This window comes from Mustela erminea, chromosome 16 (assembly GCF_009829155.1).
Source record: "Mustela erminea isolate mMusErm1 chromosome 16, mMusErm1.Pri, whole genome shotgun sequence".
Taxonomy (NCBI): Eukaryota; Metazoa; Chordata; class Mammalia; order Carnivora; family Mustelidae; genus Mustela; species Mustela erminea.
Window position 1 is genome coordinate 13491127 of NC_045629.1, and position 18223 is coordinate 13509349.

General features: G+C 39.3%; 1 protein-coding gene across 7 annotated transcripts in view; it reads left to right on the forward strand.

The window, feature by feature from the left end:
- The window catches only part of CHD7 (chromodomain helicase DNA binding protein 7), a 188535-nt gene that overhangs the window by 134615 nt on the left and 35697 nt on the right, over nucleotides 1-18223 (forward strand). For all 7 annotated transcript variants that reach the window (XM_032316781.1, XM_032316780.1, XM_032316782.1 and 4 more), the window contains 8 exons: nucleotides 3199-3313; nucleotides 6570-6653; nucleotides 8249-8386; nucleotides 8485-8606; nucleotides 8971-9214; nucleotides 10320-10496; nucleotides 15111-15254; nucleotides 16564-16819. In XM_032316781.1, the coding sequence (XP_032172672.1) occupies nucleotides 3199-3313; nucleotides 6570-6653; nucleotides 8249-8386; nucleotides 8485-8606; nucleotides 8971-9214; nucleotides 10320-10496; nucleotides 15111-15254; nucleotides 16564-16819 (1280 nt within the window). The remainder of the gene's footprint in view (nucleotides 1-3198; nucleotides 3314-6569; nucleotides 6654-8248; nucleotides 8387-8484; nucleotides 8607-8970; nucleotides 9215-10319; nucleotides 10497-15110; nucleotides 15255-16563; nucleotides 16820-18223) is intronic.

Below are 18223 nucleotides of genomic sequence, written 5' to 3' on the forward strand. Positions count from 1 at the left end.
TCCCTTTCATAAGAGTATGGCCCTCTGCATTCCTACTGACGATGTAAGAGACCACCTCTCTGCCTACAACCTATCCAGTGTAGTGTGGTGGTTTCACTTTTTGCGAGAAATTGTATTTCGCTTTTGATTTTTTTTTTAAATTTATGAATGAGAATATCTTTTTGTAAGTTTTATGACCATTTTTGTATTTTCTTTAATCAGTTGCGTGTTCATGTCTTCTGCCCACTTTTCTGTTGTGCTTTCGTCCTTATTCTGTGTTCTATGTTGCAACTGTGATTTCCCAGTTTCAGTGGTCCTTTGACTTTTTGTTTTTATTGCACTGTAAATTAATTTTTTTGTAGTTAAATTTATTAATCTTTTCTCTTATTGCTCTTGAGCCATAGCTAGAAAGCTTTTCCCTACCACCAGCTTAAAGAGGAATTTGCTGTGTTTTCCTCTGGTATCTGCATGTTCTCGTTTTCTGTATATAGGGGCTTAATCATCCACTTGGTGTTTATTTTGGGTATGGTATAAAGTATAATAATTCTTGTTCCAATTTTATACTTTCCCAAATATTGTTGTTCTAACACCATTATTGAAAAGTCCATCTTTGTCCTGGTGATTTGAGATGTAACCCTTATCATGTACTAAATTTACATATTTATTTGGAAACATATTTGTACCTTTTTTTTTTTTTTTTAAAGAGAGTGAGCAGGGGCAGGGCAGAGGGAGAGAGAGAATCTCAAGCAAGCACTGCACTGGGCTTGATCTCATAATCCTGAGATGCTGACCTGGGCTGAAATCAAGAATCAGGTGCTCCACCCAGGAGCCCTGTACCATATTTTAATCCTTTGGTCTGCCTGTCTGTTCCTGAGCCAGTAGCACACTGTTTTACTCATAAAGGCTTAAATTTTATTTTAATATCTGGTTATGTAGTTTCCCCTAAAAACTCTTCCTTTTTAGTATTTTCTTGGATGTTCTTGCATGTTTATTTTTATATATAAGTCAGTATTAACTTGTCTAGCACCATAAAAATGCTTGTTTATGGGACGCCTGGGTGGCTCAGTTTTTAAACATCTGCCTTTGACTCATGTCATGATCCCAGGGTCCTGGGATCGAGTCCCACATCGGGCTCTCTGCTCAGTGGGGAGCCTGCTCCTCCCTCTGCCTGCTCTTTCCCTGCCTGTGCTCTTTCTGTGACAAATAAATTAATAAAATCTTTTAAAAAAATGCTTGTTTATGCATTTATGGATTTATGGTTTATGACGTGTCATGCCATCTAAAAATAAGGATGTCTTTCTAGTTGGTTCAGCTCTATTTTTGTGTCTTTTAGAAGGGTTTTAAATATTTCCTTATATAAATTTCACACATTTTTTGTTAAGATTTATGACTAAGCATTTAATCTTTGTTGATAACGTAAAAGAGGTTTTCTCTACTGTTGTTTGTGTAAATGGAAGCTATTGATTTCTGTGTGTTAATTTTATATCCTGGTACACTGCTAAATTATTTCATTTTATTATTTGAATTAGTTTTCAAATTGATTCTCTAGGGTTTTCCAGTAATATAATCATACCGTTTGCAAATAGAGATAGTTTTATTTCTTACTTTCCAATTACTTTTCCCCTTGTTGTTTTCTCTTGTCTAACAACATTGGCTAATGCCTCAAATACAGTATTGAATAATAGTAGAAGCTGTGGACATCCTTGCCTTGTTTCTGATATTAGTGGAGGAGGCCGTGGCTTTTCTCCATTTAGTAAAACAGAGTCACTATCCAAATATTTCAGCCCAGTTTGCAAGAGGAAGAATGACACTAAAGGCCTGTGCCCACGTTCCAGCCACACTGATGGTGCTGGAAAAGCATGTGTACCTCAGCAGACACACATTGTTGACTTGCACCTGTGCCTTTTTCTATCCAAGAAGGAGATTAGACTCAGTTATTTTTAAAATACTTGTTTCTTGATAATATGCAGAAACAGTATTGCGTATTACTTACTGAAAATTAGGAAAATACTTGAAAGTAGAAAAGAAAATACTTGCAATCTTACCACCCAGAAAATATCATTATCAACATATTGTTGCATTTTCATCTAGTCTCTTTTCTCTGTGTGCGTGTGTGTACAGGTTTTATATCGACTCCTAGCCTATCAAGGCATACGTATTTAACGTCCTTATCTCCCTCAGTCAGTTGTACAAGGACTAAATCAGTCCTACCTTTTGCATATTAGACTTTACATAAATATAAATGATACGATACTTAATATTGTAAGCCTTTCCCATGTCGTTAATCATTTTTGACAGATTTTAGAATGGCTGCGTAACTTCTAAGAGTAGTAGTACCTTGATTTTGAAATAGGTGCATATTCAGGCACCTCATTTCTTTTTAATGTCCTCACCAGAAAGAGAGATAAGAGATAGTCCAGGCTATCTGGGGCAGGGAGAAAATGATGGTACAAAAGAATATTGAAATAGCAAACCAAAGAATGTCAAAGCTTCCATAAAATATTGACTATATACCTTTGAGTCTCGGAGAAGTAAGAGGGAGGGTGAGAGTGTTCGAGATAGGGTTAGAGAGAACACCTGTGCTTGGAGCGGGCCGTGGGAGTCTGAGGAGGAGAGCCTTGCCCTGTGTGAGGACCAGGTAGACAGTAGAGAGCGACAAAATCACAGCGTTCCAAGAGACGGCATTTCACAGCTCCTGGAAGAGTGAGGCTGGGCGGGCAGAAACTGCCCAGGGGCTGGTGGGGCATGGGTGTTCAGTGTAGGTGAGGGTTTTCGTCCTTTGGATTGCTCTGGAAGGACTAAGTTATGTTTACCTTTGCTGTTTTAAATCAGAATTCTCTTAACTTGATAAAAACCTTTTATTTCTCAATTAATGATAAAAGGCTCAAAATGTAAATTCATAATTAAGGCCACCCTATAGTGCTAATTGTTTTGTATTGAAGTGTAATCCGTTCACTTATGAAAACAGCTTTTGTTAGTAGGTCCTTTTCTTTTTTTAATGGGAGATAAATAAGAGAGCTGGAGCTCAGGACGGAAGACAGATTTCAGGCACAATTATTGATTTTTTTCTTATTCTCAAACATGAATAATTGTATTGAGTGTTGATCAGCAGCCTCTATTAGTAGGTAAACCGCTTATTTCATTAATTATTTAGTTGATTTGGGGGGAATAACAAGGTTATTTTCTACATGTTTCAAGTATATTATTTTATTCTTTTAGCTCTTATCTTCATTGTCAATGGGCATCTGTAGAAGATCTGGAAAAAGATAAGAGAATTCAGCAAAAGATCAAACGATTTAAGGCAAAGCAGGGCCAGAACAAATTCCTTTCAGAGGTATGAAATACCCAGTTAATTTTCTTAAGTAGTAACCTTATTAAAATGCTCTGAATTTTGAGTTTTAGGTTAAGCAAATTACTAAGAAATACTAGTTTCCCTCATTTGGTGCTGTTACTTGCATATTGGTAACTGGTTATTGCTAAAAAAAAATTGGTAAACAGGAAATTTCTCTTTCTTCCTGTTGCTTAGTCTAGAAGATACTGGTCCCTATGATATTATGTGGAAATATGATGGTATCATTAAAATCTTGTAATGAAAGTACAGTTAGCAGATAATGATAAAAGCTGTTAAAAGTTCTATTAAGACTTAGTGAGGTATAAAGACTCTACAGTAACTATTAAATACAGTTTCTAGAATATAAGTTACTTCTGTTAAGGAAAGTATGTGGCCGATTTCTTCTGTTCAGGTTAATGCCTGATTACAGACTTTACCAAACTTATTCTTACAAATGATGTGCTATGGTATAGAAATTGGTGTTGTGTCTTTGCCTGTCTCGCTTTATCCTAAGTTATTGATGACGAAAACGTAACCATACCTAGGGCAGGGAAGAAAATCTGCATTTTTTTGAAAGAAGTGTTATGATCCCCTTCAGCCCACTCGATTGCATTAAAAAATGCTTTTGCAGACTACTTACTGGGGTCTCTGGACTTTTGCTCACCAGTTTGGTTTCACTTACAGCCTCAGGAAGATAAAAGAGAAACCTTCACACTGAAAGATTAAACTTGCTGATTTATTAGTTTTCCTCTCCATAAAGGAGTTAACAGAATGTAAACTGTAAAGAAGTGTGAAATTTGATGCAAAATAATACCTGTTTAACAACCTACTTCACACCCCCTCCCCTTTTTGGACATGGAGGGGTGAGGACGGAAGAGTGTTCAGTATTTTTATGTCATAAAATCCTTATAATCTGAGGTGAGAAGTCTGTGTTCTCCTGGAATCTGATTTCCGTGCTCCCAACAGGCAGATTGTAAAGTTTGTATTAGATGTGTGATTAGGTGGTGGTGGTTTTATTGGGCATATGTCTCATCACCACCTTTCCTGATCTGAGTATTCAGCTTCTTTGCAGTACAGTAATTAACACTGAGGGGAATGGCGTCATCACATGTGACTCACCTCTTGGAGAATATCTAAGTGTTTTGTTTTTTTTTTTTTTTGGAAGGGCAGTTCCTAAGAAATATCATAAAGTCCCCTATTTTTGTGCCCCTCTTGATGATTAAATGTTGGTGACATTGGGCAAGTTGAAATCATCGGCTTTCTTTTAGAAAGAGACATATGTTCTGTTGACTTTTTTTCTATGGATCAGTGTAGGGATAAGGAAAGAGTGTAGTGGTAGCTGTCTCCCCCATCCCCGGCCCAAACCCCATCCCTAAGTCCTGGTTCTGTTTATGAAATTTGTTTGGACTCTGCTGGTGTCAGTTGCAATTTAGGGATTTGTACCTAGCCCCACCTATGTAGCTTTATCTCTTTGGGTCTCCCTATGTGAATAACCTGTACCACAACTGAAATACATTATCTTGAGTGGTAACTTGGCAACTAGAAATCTTAATTTTTGTCCCAAGTGGAAGTAGCATAAACTCCAGTCTGAAAAAGTGATCTGAGGGCAAGCCCAAAAGGATAGCAACTCCCTTCCTCTCTTTCTCGTTTACAGACAGACACACATACGCACACACATGCGCAGACACACACATACAACGGGCACACATGCACGCACATGCGCGCGCACACACACACACACCCTGTTCCATATACAGTCCCGGCTTCAGGTGTCCCATGGTTCTGCTACTTTGGCATTTTTAATTATGACGGCTTTTGCATTCTTTGTTTCAGCTTAGGCACCCTTGTAAGTCCGCTGCCACTGAAATCTGTGTTTAAATTGGAAATTGCATCTCATGCACGATGATGCAGGTTACTCACTAGCAGGTTGGAAGTGTTCAGGAATAAGGTGAAGGATTTTAATTCATCAATGAAAGCTGCTGTTTAAGAACAAGGTGTCTTAAAAGGAGCTTTTATCATCAAAACCTAGTTTATGGAAAGTTTTCAGTGTTCATGCTGTATATGAATAATGCATACATGTTGTGTGCCTGAACCTAGAAGCTTTTGACAAAGCCAGTGCATTAGTACATTAACATTTTAAATGAACTGAACATTTCAATGAATTTTTTGCCTTACTAATCAACGCTGTGTAAGGGCCCGAGGCATTTGAAACACATTTTTGTATTTCTAATTCTTTTTTTCATAATTCAGAGTTCAAAGGACCCAAACCAGATGTTTTAAATGGACACAGTAGCCCAGAGAATGTTTGCTATCCTTGAGCCGTCTGTGACCAAACAGCTTATCTTTTCAACCTGTAATTTAGAGGATATGAACAGTGTCTAAGTGACTTCTAATATGTCTTGCAGAAGCCTTTTAATTGCAGTTATGGTACTGATGAATATGTCTTCTGTTTTCTGACTGGCCTGACTCTGACTTCTTTAAAGTATGGCATAGTCTGTAATTTCTCTTTGAGCCATATTCTGTTACTTTATTCTTTTATAGGCGATAACTTGCAAGCAAGTTAGTATTACTATACTTTTATAAAGATTGTTAATGCGTTGGCTAAATAACCCAATTATTTAAGCCTCATTTCTTTAGCCTTAATATTTTTAGCCAGATGCTCTATTTTCAGTGCAAATAAATCATTAGAATGCTTAGATTAATGATAAGACTATATTCAAATGAGGTACTAATATTGATAGGCAAAGATGACCAGACCCACTAAACTGTTCACACTAAAATAGGAAATTCACTGGTTTCAGTGTTTTTAGCTTTGGAATAGCATTCTGTAAATGATGCTAGAAGGCCTCAGACAACTCCAGCAGTTCAGACTCCAATCGTACTTACTGTGCATGGCTCCGAGTCTTTATTGCAAGCATAGTTTCGAGAATGCTAAATGCAGTGCATGCCATAAGCCTTTTGGATTGCTCATTAGTGAATTGTAATTTCACACTTCATTTAAAATATTCTTAAACATTCTCTCACAGTAAAAAGGTTTCACACAGTAATTAAAAGACCCAGTTAACAAAGTCTGAGAAGTCTGATTTCCTCATGGGGAATGATTTTGCTAAATTGTAGCATTTCAATTAATATAATAGAATTTGCCAAATATCAGTTTTATTTTGCTGTGACCCAAAATATTATTGTCTGGCGAAAAGTGAAATAACGTTTACTCTCAGGAGTTAAATAAACATTTTAACTTTTTTGTCCTTTGGTGCAGATTGAAGATGAGCTTTTTAATCCAGATTATGTGGAGGTTGACCGGATAATGGACTTTGCACGTAGCACAGATGAGCGGGGAGAGGTAACAGAAGATCATTTGTATTAGGGGGCAGTGACTCAGACGGCTTATGTGTGTTTACAGAGAGTGATTATAGAATCCTAGATCTCGTCCTGGTCAGAGCCTTGGATCGTGATACAGTTGGTCTAAATTTAACTGAAACTTACTGACTCTTAGTTTTATGACCTAATAATAGTGCTAAATGTGTTCTTTGTTTACTGTGAGAGCTTTTAAAAGAAATCAGTTTTCAATATGAACCAAATACATCGGCATTTTACATGATTTCAGAATGTGATCAATAAAGAAGAATTCAGTACGGTTTAGTATAAACCCAGAATGAAGCGCAGATTTCCCATACATAATTAAGAGTGCTGTAAGATGTAGCAGAATGGAATTTAATGTTACTTAACATTGTACATCCTTAGTGAAGCTGATGAACCTCATTTAATGTACTGCACAGAGGACAACGTAAAATAATTCTCTTTATGAGATCTTGGCATTTCTCATGTTGCTTTGCAAAACTCTGTGAGGTTGTAAGGATGGTTGATTAGGGCGGTAAAAGTGAGGACGAGTCTAGTGCCTGAGCTTACTGTCTCAGTAATGATGTATCCACCACCATGAGTTCTGTCATTCCTGGCTTCTTCAAGTAAAGTTAGTTTTATATAAAATGTTTAGATCTTGCTTATCTAGTGAGAGTCTGCAGTGAGCTTCCTTTTTTTTCCCCCCTAAACTCTGTGTCATGAAGTCCATGATTTTTTAAGGACAATATCTGTAATGTGATGTTTACTTTTCTAGCTTTACTTGGCTGTACTTAAAAGAAAATTGTTTTATCGCATATTTATGTAGTACAGTGAATGTTTTTAACATCACTACCAGGTCAGAGTACCTTAATCTTGAAGTGAATGCTTGACAACCCAAGTATTTTCTAGAGGAAAGACAAAGGAGATCCTGTTGATCTGCATTACCCAAAATATTTTGTTTTCCAAGTCTACAAGAGCTCACTTTATTATTTATTTGTTTGTTTTTTAAAGTTTCAATTATGTAATCTCTACAGTCAACATGGGGCCCAAATTGACATCCCCAAGATCAAGAGTTGCCTGCTCTTCCGACTGAGCCTGCCAGGCACCCCTCAAATACTTTATTTTAATGTGATTGAATACAAAAAGGCAGAGATGGTAATAAGCTTGTTTCTCATTCCTTAAGAAACTAGCCAGTATTGTAAACATATTATGATGATTTACCATATAAGTCTGAAGCAGACACCTGATAAATGATTTTGCACAGATAAGAATAAGGCTTAAAATTCAGCTGTGTTATTTCCTGGCCATTTCTTCATATTTTTTGGCTTTTCAGCATAGCAGTGAATTAGATAAAAATTAGCTGGTTCTGATGATACCCAGTAATATTATTTCCAGTTTACACTTGTTACGATTTAACTAGGGATGACTGTGTTATGGTGGCAGTTTTAAATAAACTTCTCCCAATTCACTCTCACTGTTGCTGGGGTGTAGTATCTATCAGGAAGTAGGTGTGTGTGTGTGTGTGTGTGTGTGTGTGTGTGTGTGTGTGTGTGTTTCCGTCCAATGAATCCAATTCTAATTTATTCCAATCTGGCCCAGCCGGTGACTCACTACCTGGTGAAGTGGTGCTCCCTGCCATATGAAGACAGCACTTGGGAGCTAAGGCAGGACATAGATCAAGCGAAGATCGAAGAGTTTGAGAAACTAATGTCCAGGGAGCCAGAAACAGAGCGTGTGGTAAGACTTGGCTAACGGTGAAGGATTTAATTTGAAAATAGCCTACTGTGGTGTGGCCTTGGAGAAACCACTAATGGGATTTACTATATTTGAAACAGGAGCGACCTCCTGCTGATGATTGGAAGAAATCGGAGAGTTCCAGGGAGTACAAAAACAATAACAAACTCAGGGAATACCAGTTGGAGGGAGTAAACTGGCTACTTTTCAATTGGTACAACATGTATGTACAGCACGTTTTTCTTCACCTGTATGAAGGCCTGTAGCTGTTCTCTTTTGTAGTCACTGAAAATATTGATCAAGTAATGTCACACTTTAATGTCTAAAAAGAATGATGAAGAACAGCTAGGATTGGAAGTATGCTTCATATTTATCTGACAAACATTAATGGAGAGATATTAATAGAAGTATGTAGAAATGATTTTTATGCCTTAGAGGATTTTGTTGAAAAAGAAATGTATTTGGTCGAACTAAGAGAACATTTGAGATATGCATTTGTGATTATAGTAGTATATATTTTGTGAAAAGAAAGCAGTGTCTAATATTTGTGCTTACTAAACTTTTTGTGTTTTATTTCCTTCCCAAAGGCGAAACTGCATTTTAGCAGATGAAATGGGTTTGGGAAAAACTATCCAGTCCATTACATTTCTCTATGAGATATATTTGAAAGGAATCCATGGCCCTTTTTTAGTAATTGCCCCATTGTCCACAATCCCCAACTGGGAAAGGGAGTTCCGTACCTGGACAGAGTTGAACGTGGTTGTGTATCATGGGAGTCAAGCTAGTCGTCGGACCATTCAGTTGTATGAAATGTACTTCAAAGATCCCCAGGTAAAACGTCACAAGTGGTATTCTTTATGCCTGTTATATACGTTTCAAGGTACTGGATAGTAAAATGGTCTATGACATTTTGGGGGAAGGTCTAGATTTTACAAAATTGAGAAATTTGCTCTAGATTTCTTACCCAGTTGTGTTATATTTTCACATCTTGTAAGTATGGCTAATTTGTATAGCTTTGGTCATTCAGATTATCTGATCAGAATAAATGAAATATTTATCATTTAATGTTTTGATATGCTAATTGGTTTTATTTTGCAAGCCTAAGAAAAGCTAAACAAAAAATGGTGTTATTAAATATAAGTGGAAAGAATATTTTGTTAAACTATTACTAGAAGTAAAAATTACTAGGCATGCAATGAGTGAAATATACCCAAAGGGAAGAGCTTCTGCCCTCTTAGGAGCACTTGGTACAATTTTTTACTTATTTTTATTGCCTGTATACAGTTATTCTAGGATACCGACAGTAAAGCATTATAAATGACAGGGAAGAATAGTATCTGCTAACATAGTTTTAAGCTGTAGGTGGTAAGGAGAAGTCATATTACTGGTAATAGGACAGAGTTTTGTTTTATAGTTTTGCTTTAAGTATAAAATCTACAGTTAAATACTTCAAGGAGAAAAATAATTGAAATCTGTTTTAGTATTTATCTCTACATTTGAGAGATAGTTAAAAGTTCTACCCTAAGTGAATTTTTTTTTTCATTTTAGTACTTCAATAGTCAAAATTAAGTTACAAGAAAAAAAAAAGGTTTAAAACAGTAGTAAAGTTTTTAAAAGCTACCTTAGTACTTAATCCCCTTGGCTTTTCACCTCTTTGGGGTCTGTAGGCTATAACTGGAATGACCACAATTCATGGCACTTTATTACATAAGATCTGTAGGGAAATTAGGTAGGAAATTTTACTAACAAATTTCAGATTTCTTTATAAAGGAAAAAGTTTTTAAAGCTCCCCTGCCAAACACCTGAAAAACAAAATACAGGTGTTACGTAAAATAAAGATGTCCCCAAAAGATAAATACATCTGTTTTATGCTATTTATTAATCAAAGTTAATGCAATCTCTAATCCTAAATAATAATTTAGAACTGTTCTCATAGGGTCGAGTGATAAAGGGGTCCTATAAGTTTCATGCCATCATCACTACATTTGAGATGATTTTGACGGATTGTCCTGAGCTGCGAAATATTCCATGGCGCTGTGTAGTCATTGATGAAGCCCACAGGCTGAAGAATAGGAACTGCAAGCTGCTGGAGGGGCTGAAGATGATGGACTTGGTCAGTGATCGTCTTGATGACTCCATTGAACCCTCATAGAATCGTTACTGACTCAGTGTTCCCACTGCTCTGAATGTGACTGATACCTGTGTTTGCCAAGCCTGTCCAATATGGTGATACGTCCTCCCGAGCTTTTAGTTTCTCAGAAGTTGCTGCCATTCTTGATTCTTATGTTGTTGGCTGGTGACTTTGAGCAGTTACAGTAGGGGATAGTCAGGATGCTTTCTCTGAAGTGAGTTTCAAATATTTGCTTTTGCCTTTTATTAATAAATATTGCCATTTCATAAACTGGTAGGCCAGGCTTTGTCCCAATGGTTATAGTGAAGCTATATTCTAGGGCTCAGTGGTTTTGACACATTGGGTCCGGTAGGACTTGTAGGTGCAAGTTTTTTGCACGGGTTAATACCTGGCATTGGTCAAGTTCACAGAGATGTGTAGAAGTTTGGGGCATTTTAAGACCTTGAATTTGATCTGGAGTTTTACGCCACACTTACCCCATCTTCTCCCTGCTTCCTAAGAGGTGGTCAGGTTTTCCTGATGAGATTTTTCTGGATTGTTTTTGGTAGGAGTATTATGGGATAATGTAGAGGTGTTAGGATTTGTTTGATTTTCTGTTCCATGCTTCTGTGTGTTTGGTTTCCTGGCAAAAATGACTTCAGTCATCCTCAGACTTCTTTGTTCTCTGTAGTTTGCAAGGTGGGTTTTGATCACTTGTTTTCATTTTTAATGTACATTTTAAAAGCTATGTTACTGTCATTCAGTATGTCTTGGATGTTTTGCTGAGTTTTTAAAAAGTGCAAAAGATTTTAAAATCTCTTTGATGTTGACTTCTGTAGATTAATTTGATCTCTTGTTAATTGAGAGTTTGAGATGGGAAGAACATTCTATATGTTCGTGGCTATAAATTTTTTTACTGAAGACTGGTGCCACCAAAAAAAACACTTAAAAGCTTTCTGTTGCAGCTGGTTCTTTGAAGCAATTTCTTTTATTCATTAGCCAGCGATTCTTTTAATTAAAAACAAAATCTAGTTTTATTTAAAGGGAAAAAGTCGGACTGAATTATTCTCTTAAGGATGGGATTTCCCATCCTAAGACCTTTCTCAAATCAGTTTATATTGGTGACCAGTCCACAAAAGAAAGGAGAGCACTTAAGAGACACTGACTAGTCTTGAAGACATAGGTGAGCATGTGGAAAAGAGAAACTCTGCAACTGTATTTGGTCTTTCTGGGCAGCACCTGAGCTTTAACGTTTGCAGGCAAATGTGAGCGTTGGTGAGGTACTCTATGGCTACCTGAGTAGGGACCCATCTTCACAGTGGTCCATAGAAAAGACAGTACTATTTTCTGAAGGCTTAAATAGTTACCTAAGCTTATCTAAGTTGTTTCCTATTATTAGTTTCTGTGCTCCCAGGGAGTCGATTCTAACTGCAAACTATCCTCCATTGGTGCATACAGATGAGTTAAATGCTTCAACATCATATGGTCTGATTGTCATTGGGAGACGCGAAATGATTTTCTGTTGTTTATTAGTAACCCTTCATTAATGGATAGAATCTCTTACCCAGATAATTTTTCTGTTACATGCTGCAGTGTTCCCTTTTTTTTCACATAATGACACATCTAGAAAGTGGTAATGTTCTGTGTGTACATTACAGTATGTCCTCGTGGGGCAAGCTGAGAATGCTGCCCATGGCCGCAGGTGACTGGCCCTGGGATCCTGACTCTCAGCCCTGCTGGCTGCCTCAAGGACTTGCATACCTCTAACTCATTCTTGGCTCACCCACTGGGAATCTATGATAAGCAGATGAACAAAATAATAGTTTTTCTGATGATCAAGAATCATTATCCTAGAGGAGATGTTTTCAAGATGGAACACAGTATGGTTGTTTTGAATTAGAATGCAGTTGTATTTGTCTAGTTCTGAAGAACTCATTGGTTGGCCTTTAAGTCCTTGCTTAGAGTAAACACCATGAGAACTTATACACTGGCCATTTCTTATTCTTCTTTCCTGGAATTAGTCACGGCAAGAATAACAACCAGTAAGTTTACCAGCTGCAGAGGAGGTCGGAAGGGACCGCTGTTTCCCGCACTAGGACTCAGTGAGGATGAAGATGGGCTTGAGGAGGGTCATGTTCTAAGTGCATTCTCAGAAAGAGAGGGCCACTGAGTGTCTTCAGCTCTCCCATTGCAAAGGAAATGCTTGTGAAGATGATCTGTAGAGGGACAATTGTGGTCTCCACCATCCTCCACAGGAGCTCCGGAAAGCAGAGCTGTCTCCTTGTCCCTCAGTGACAAGGAGGGGATTCTCTGGAGGTGGTAGGAGTTCTTCATTGATTCTATCATCTCCTCATTGTCAGGAGGTCTCATACAAATTAAGGAGTCTGCTGAAATGAAATTAAATGGTCATCACTCCAGCAGAGCTAAAAAGAATGGTAATGTTTTCAAGCCAAAAGCATATTTGCTGACATAGTTGAGCTTGGAGGTGAGAAGCTTGCTGGTCCGAGTCTCTTACATGATGTTGCGTGGCACTCTGTATATTCACCACGTGTTATTCCACAGTCACTTTCAAACGGAAACCTGGTTTTATTCCACTACTCATATGTAACCGTATAAAAATGTCTTGTGTGTAATCATTTGGGATAACTGGCTTTCAACAGCCCTTGAGGGAAGTCAGCGTAAAAAAGGAGTCCCTCTCGGGACGTCTGGGTTGCTCAGTTGGTTGTGGCCAGCTCTTGATCTCTGCTCAGGTCTTAATCTCGGAATTATGACTTTAAGTCTGCTGTTCAACTTAAAAAAAAAAAAAGAACCCCTTTCCTTTTTTCAGGTACACTTATTTTGAAATGAGTAATTTAAAAAGGTTTTTTCTGAAGTATTTGTTTAGAGGTTAAGGATTTAATTCAATCATAAGGGATAGGAGAAAATTGTGAGATAGTCTTTAGTATCAATATAGCTCTTTCCTGAGTCTGTGACAGTTTAAAAAAATTCTTTGATAAGGTAATTTAAAACCAAAGTATGTCAGAGACTATGGCCCATGTTACCCACCAGTATGGTTATATATTAGAATATCATCTCTTTTTTTTTTTTTTTTTTGAGAGGGGGGTGGGTGCAGAGAAAGAGGGAGAGGAAGAATCTTAAGCAGACTCCACAGCCAGCATGGAGCCCAATGCAGGCCTGGATCTCACAACCCTGAGATCATGACCTGAGCTGAAATCTATAGAGTTGGACACTTAACTGACTGAGCCATCCACGCACCCCTATATTAGAAAACCATGAACTGATTTGCAGACTCCTTACTCTTTGTGAATTTAGTGAGTCTGAAGATGACTTTGGTCTGTGTATCTTCCTGAGAGACATCTTTATTCAAAAGGGAGAAGAGGAGAAAGAAAAGCAAACTGAACTGCTTTACCTTACTTTCAGAGAACTTCCTTGACATAAAAGATATGGTGGATATTACAAAAATGAGTGTGTTTTTACCCTCCTTACATCACTTATCTCGTATTTACTGAGCATATATTCTCTAGTCGGCAACCAGGTCTTGTCAGATTGCACATTAAGTCCGAATAATTTGAACCTACTAGAAGGTAGGGTCACTTTCTGAAATAGTTTTATTTGCTGTACTATGTATCAAGTGGCCAAACAAAATACTAAATAATAAGATCCTTAAGATTAATAAACTCACCATTGTTAAAACTGGTCACTGAGAAATAGCTCTTCTGTGTTGGATAAAAAAAAAATACAAAGACGAGGATACAGATGCATAAGGAAAGTTAGAGCAAGAGCTCGTAAACAGGAAGAATTATCTTAAAGAAATAACCTAACTTGGTTCAAAGAAACAAAGTTAGAAATAGCATCTGCTTTAAAAAAAAAAAAAAGTGATTGTGGTATTTAAAACCAAGCTGACCTCTTCACTAGTTTGAAATTTTTGCAGAACAAAATAGTTTTTCATATGCTGTTGCATGTAGAAGAACTTCTTTTGTCTCCAAAGTGAGTCATGCAGGAAGCGGATGGGGAGAAGAGAAAGAGGCATGTGCGCGTTCTCAGAGTCTAGGGACTTTAGGAAAAAAACTTCGGTGGAGAAAAAAGCATTGGGACCCAGGAGACTTGCAAAGCCCTGGCTCTAAAATGTTGACCTAATAACCCCAGGAAGAAATGAAATGGTGTGGCGTGTTTATGGGGTCTGCCACGTTCTAGAGGGCCCACGCCGTGAGTCTGTCTGAAGCAGGGTCCATGATTTTCTTCTGTCTCTGCCTTTGTGCCCTCTACCTTTACTAATGGTGGATGCTGAGGGAGCATTCATGAGATGTGGGAAAAAGGATATCTAGAGAGAGGTTTTGGTTTCATTTATTTATTTTTAAACATTTCATTCATTTGAGAGAGAGAGAGAGAGCATGTGTGCGATCAGGGCAGAGAGGGAAGGGAGAGGGCGAGAATCTCAAGCAGAGTCCTTTCTAAGCACGGAGCCCGTCTGGGGCCTGAACCCGCGTTCCCAAGATCACGATCCGAGCCAAAATCAGGAGTTGGGCACTTGACTGACTGAGCGTCCCAGGCGCCCCAGGGGAGAGGGTTTCGTTTTAGGAAACTTTCTGTTCAGTTGCCTTCCTTGCGCACCTGCAGGAACACAAAGTGCTGCTGACGGGGACGCCTCTCCAGAACACCGTGGAAGAGCTCTTCAGCTTGCTGCATTTCTTGGAACCGAGTCGCTTCCCTTCAGAAACCACCTTTATGCAAGAATTTGGTGATCTGAAAACAGAAGAACAGGTACTCATCATGTCTACTTTGTACTTGAGTCATGTAACTGAAGGTTAACCCATGAAATGGCAAAGCATTGCTGTTTAGCTTCTTAGAAACAGTCAAGTCAAGTGAGCTTTGTATCTCCTTTCCTTGAACGTTCCAAGTCTTCATTATGGAGGTTTTCTTGTTTGTCTCTTTGCCCTCAAGAAGGGCAGTGGGAATTTGTTGGGAGAGGTTACTTACCTGTTCATGTTCAATTTTCAGAGACTGCCGTGCTATTCAGGTCAATGATTTTGCTTTGTGTACTTTTTTTCTTTCTTTAAGATTTTAGTTATTTGGGGAGAAGCAGGCTCACTGCTAAGCGGGGGGTCTGATGCAGGGCTCGATCCCAGGACTCTGAGATCATGACCTGAGTTGAAGGCAGAGGCTTAACTGACTGAGTCACCCAGGCGCCCCTGCTGTGTATACTTCTGAGCGCAGTGTTAGAAGGCATAGGAATTTGTAGTTATCTGCTTCCTTGAGTTTTGGGATTCTAACTTTATTTTTTAGCTGTGTATCCTTGGCCACATTGCTTACTTTTCTTGTCTACATATTTTCATTTAAACTACTTGAAAAGATTTCTGTGAGAAATAAATGAAGTTTGTGTATGAAAAGCAAGTAGTTATTTTATACATCCTATGAGTTATGGGAATATTTATTATTATACTGGTTTTGAAACAGATATGCCTGTAGTTTGGGTCTTGGTCTTTATGTCCGCCCCTCTACAGTTTACTGTCTGAAGCCTCCTAGTTTAGTTCAGAGTGAAGTCTGTTTTGTTTTGGTTTTTGCTTTCTTAAGATAAAAATGATCTTATCTGCTATATATCCTATTGCCAGTCAGTAGAAATGGGAATCAGAGAGCGACATCTCTGCTTATTGATGCAGGGACTAGGGAACTCTTGGCCTACTCATTCTGTTAGCTCTTTCCAGAGTGGGAGGAACCTGAAGCCTAGCACTCCCATGTCCCATGAGATCACCTCTTCCCTCTTCCTCATCATCCCTGTGGCTTAAGACACACAGAAGGGAAAGTTTGGTGAATCAGTTGGGTTCTTTTCTACTGTTGGGTTCTTTTCTTCTGGCTGTTCAGGCCCCCAGGCAGCTGAAATAGGCCACCTAACATGGCCTCATTCGACCTTCATGCACCTCTGTCATGATAGCTGGGAGATTAGTGCCTTCGTGCCCTTACTGGGCTTTGACAAATAAAAACCGATGCTAAGTGAATAAGATAATCCTGATTTTTCATGTTAAAGTATGCAAGCGAGTCACAAAACTGGCATTGACCTAAGGTCCTTTTTTAGGTGCAGAAACTCCAGGCTATTCTAAAGCCAATGATGTTGCGACGTCTCAAGGAGGATGTGGAAAAGAACTTGGCCCCCAAAGAAGAAACTATTATTGAAGTTGAGCTAACAAACATTCAGAAGAAATATTACCGAGCCATCCTGGAGAAGAATTTCACATTTCTCTCCAAAGGTGGTGGTCAAGCTAACGTCCCTAACCTTTTAAACACTATGATGGAGCTACGGAAGTGCTGCAATCATCCGTACCTTATTAATGGTGAGCCGTGGCACCGGTGGACGCGTTTGGGTGACTCCAGAAATCCTCTCCCCCCTCCCAATGGAGGATTCGATGCGTTGTGGTCGTTACTGGATCCTGTCGCCTCAGCACGGGTTTCACCAACTTCCTGTTCTTCCTGACCCCTCCTTCTCTGGTGGCTGCGAGTGAGGGACCATTGCCACTGCTGAGCTCTGCCACGGGGCCTCAGCACTCCATTCTCCAACTTCTCTGCCTCCGTGTCTCACCCCTCGGAAGGAGGTGTTGGTACTAATGCCTAAAAATCATCAGAAGTGCTAACAGTTAACGAGAGATTGGCCTCAGCTGAGACTTTTTTGCTGTGTGTGTGTGTGTGTGTGTGTGTGTGTGTGTGTAAATCAGAGAAGTTGAAGAGGAACTGGTGTGAGAAGGCAGCTGTCAGCTGTCTGGAGTCTTTGGCAGGAGGGAATTTCGGTCTAGAGACCTCTAGGACCTATTCCCTAGGAAGGAGAGATCATTTTAAAACTTTGATAACAGTTTGTTTCTGTTACTGATGGATACGTTATGGTCTTCCTGTTTTCTTAACTGAATTGACAGTGTCATGTAACTGATTTGGGTAAAAACCTATATTGTGTACTTCCCAAAATCATTAAAAGGGTAAACATTGCATGCCTGGGATGTGTGGGACACTCTGGAGGATACAGGAGGCTCAGGCTCGTCAGCGATGGAGATGAGAGAAGCCACAGGGAAAGCAGTGGCACTGAGACAGTCCCATGGGGGTGGGAAGGAGTTTGCCAGTCAGGGTCAGAAAAAGGAAGGGCATTGAGGCTGATGTAATAACATGAGCAAAGACGAAGAGACAGGAAAGCAAAGGGGAACTTGCCCAAAGTGTAAAGTCCGTGTCAGAAACAGTGGGGCAGTGAACGTCAGGCACATACTGAGACCCTGCTGTGGAAAGCCTCAAAGGCCGGGCCATGGGATTGGGGCTTTCGTCTGCAGGCCGTGGAGAACCGTGGCTTGTGTTTGAGCTGAGAAATGATTCAGGATGCTTGATCTGGCAGCATCGTATAAAACAGATGGGAGGGAGTAGGGAAAGACATATAAGCTGAAAGACCTGCTCGGAGGCCCTTGCTGCCTGCTGTCGTGGCCGGAGCTCATACAAGTGAAAGAAGGGGGCTGGCCCGCCACGTTGCGGTGTTTGTGTGCAATTAGGTTCCCTTGCAGGGGAGTAGGAACAAAGATTGGTTCACAGTCCATGAAGTTCAAGGACAGCTAATTTAAAGAGTTCTTGATCTTTGACCCCCTGTTCCTGAGGGACACACACACCTGTCAGCCATCTCAGCCCCACAAGTTCCTATTATGAGATGACAGAGTGGCCCACCCCTGCAAGACCACCTCAGCGCTGCCTCTGTGGTCACTGCCGTGGTG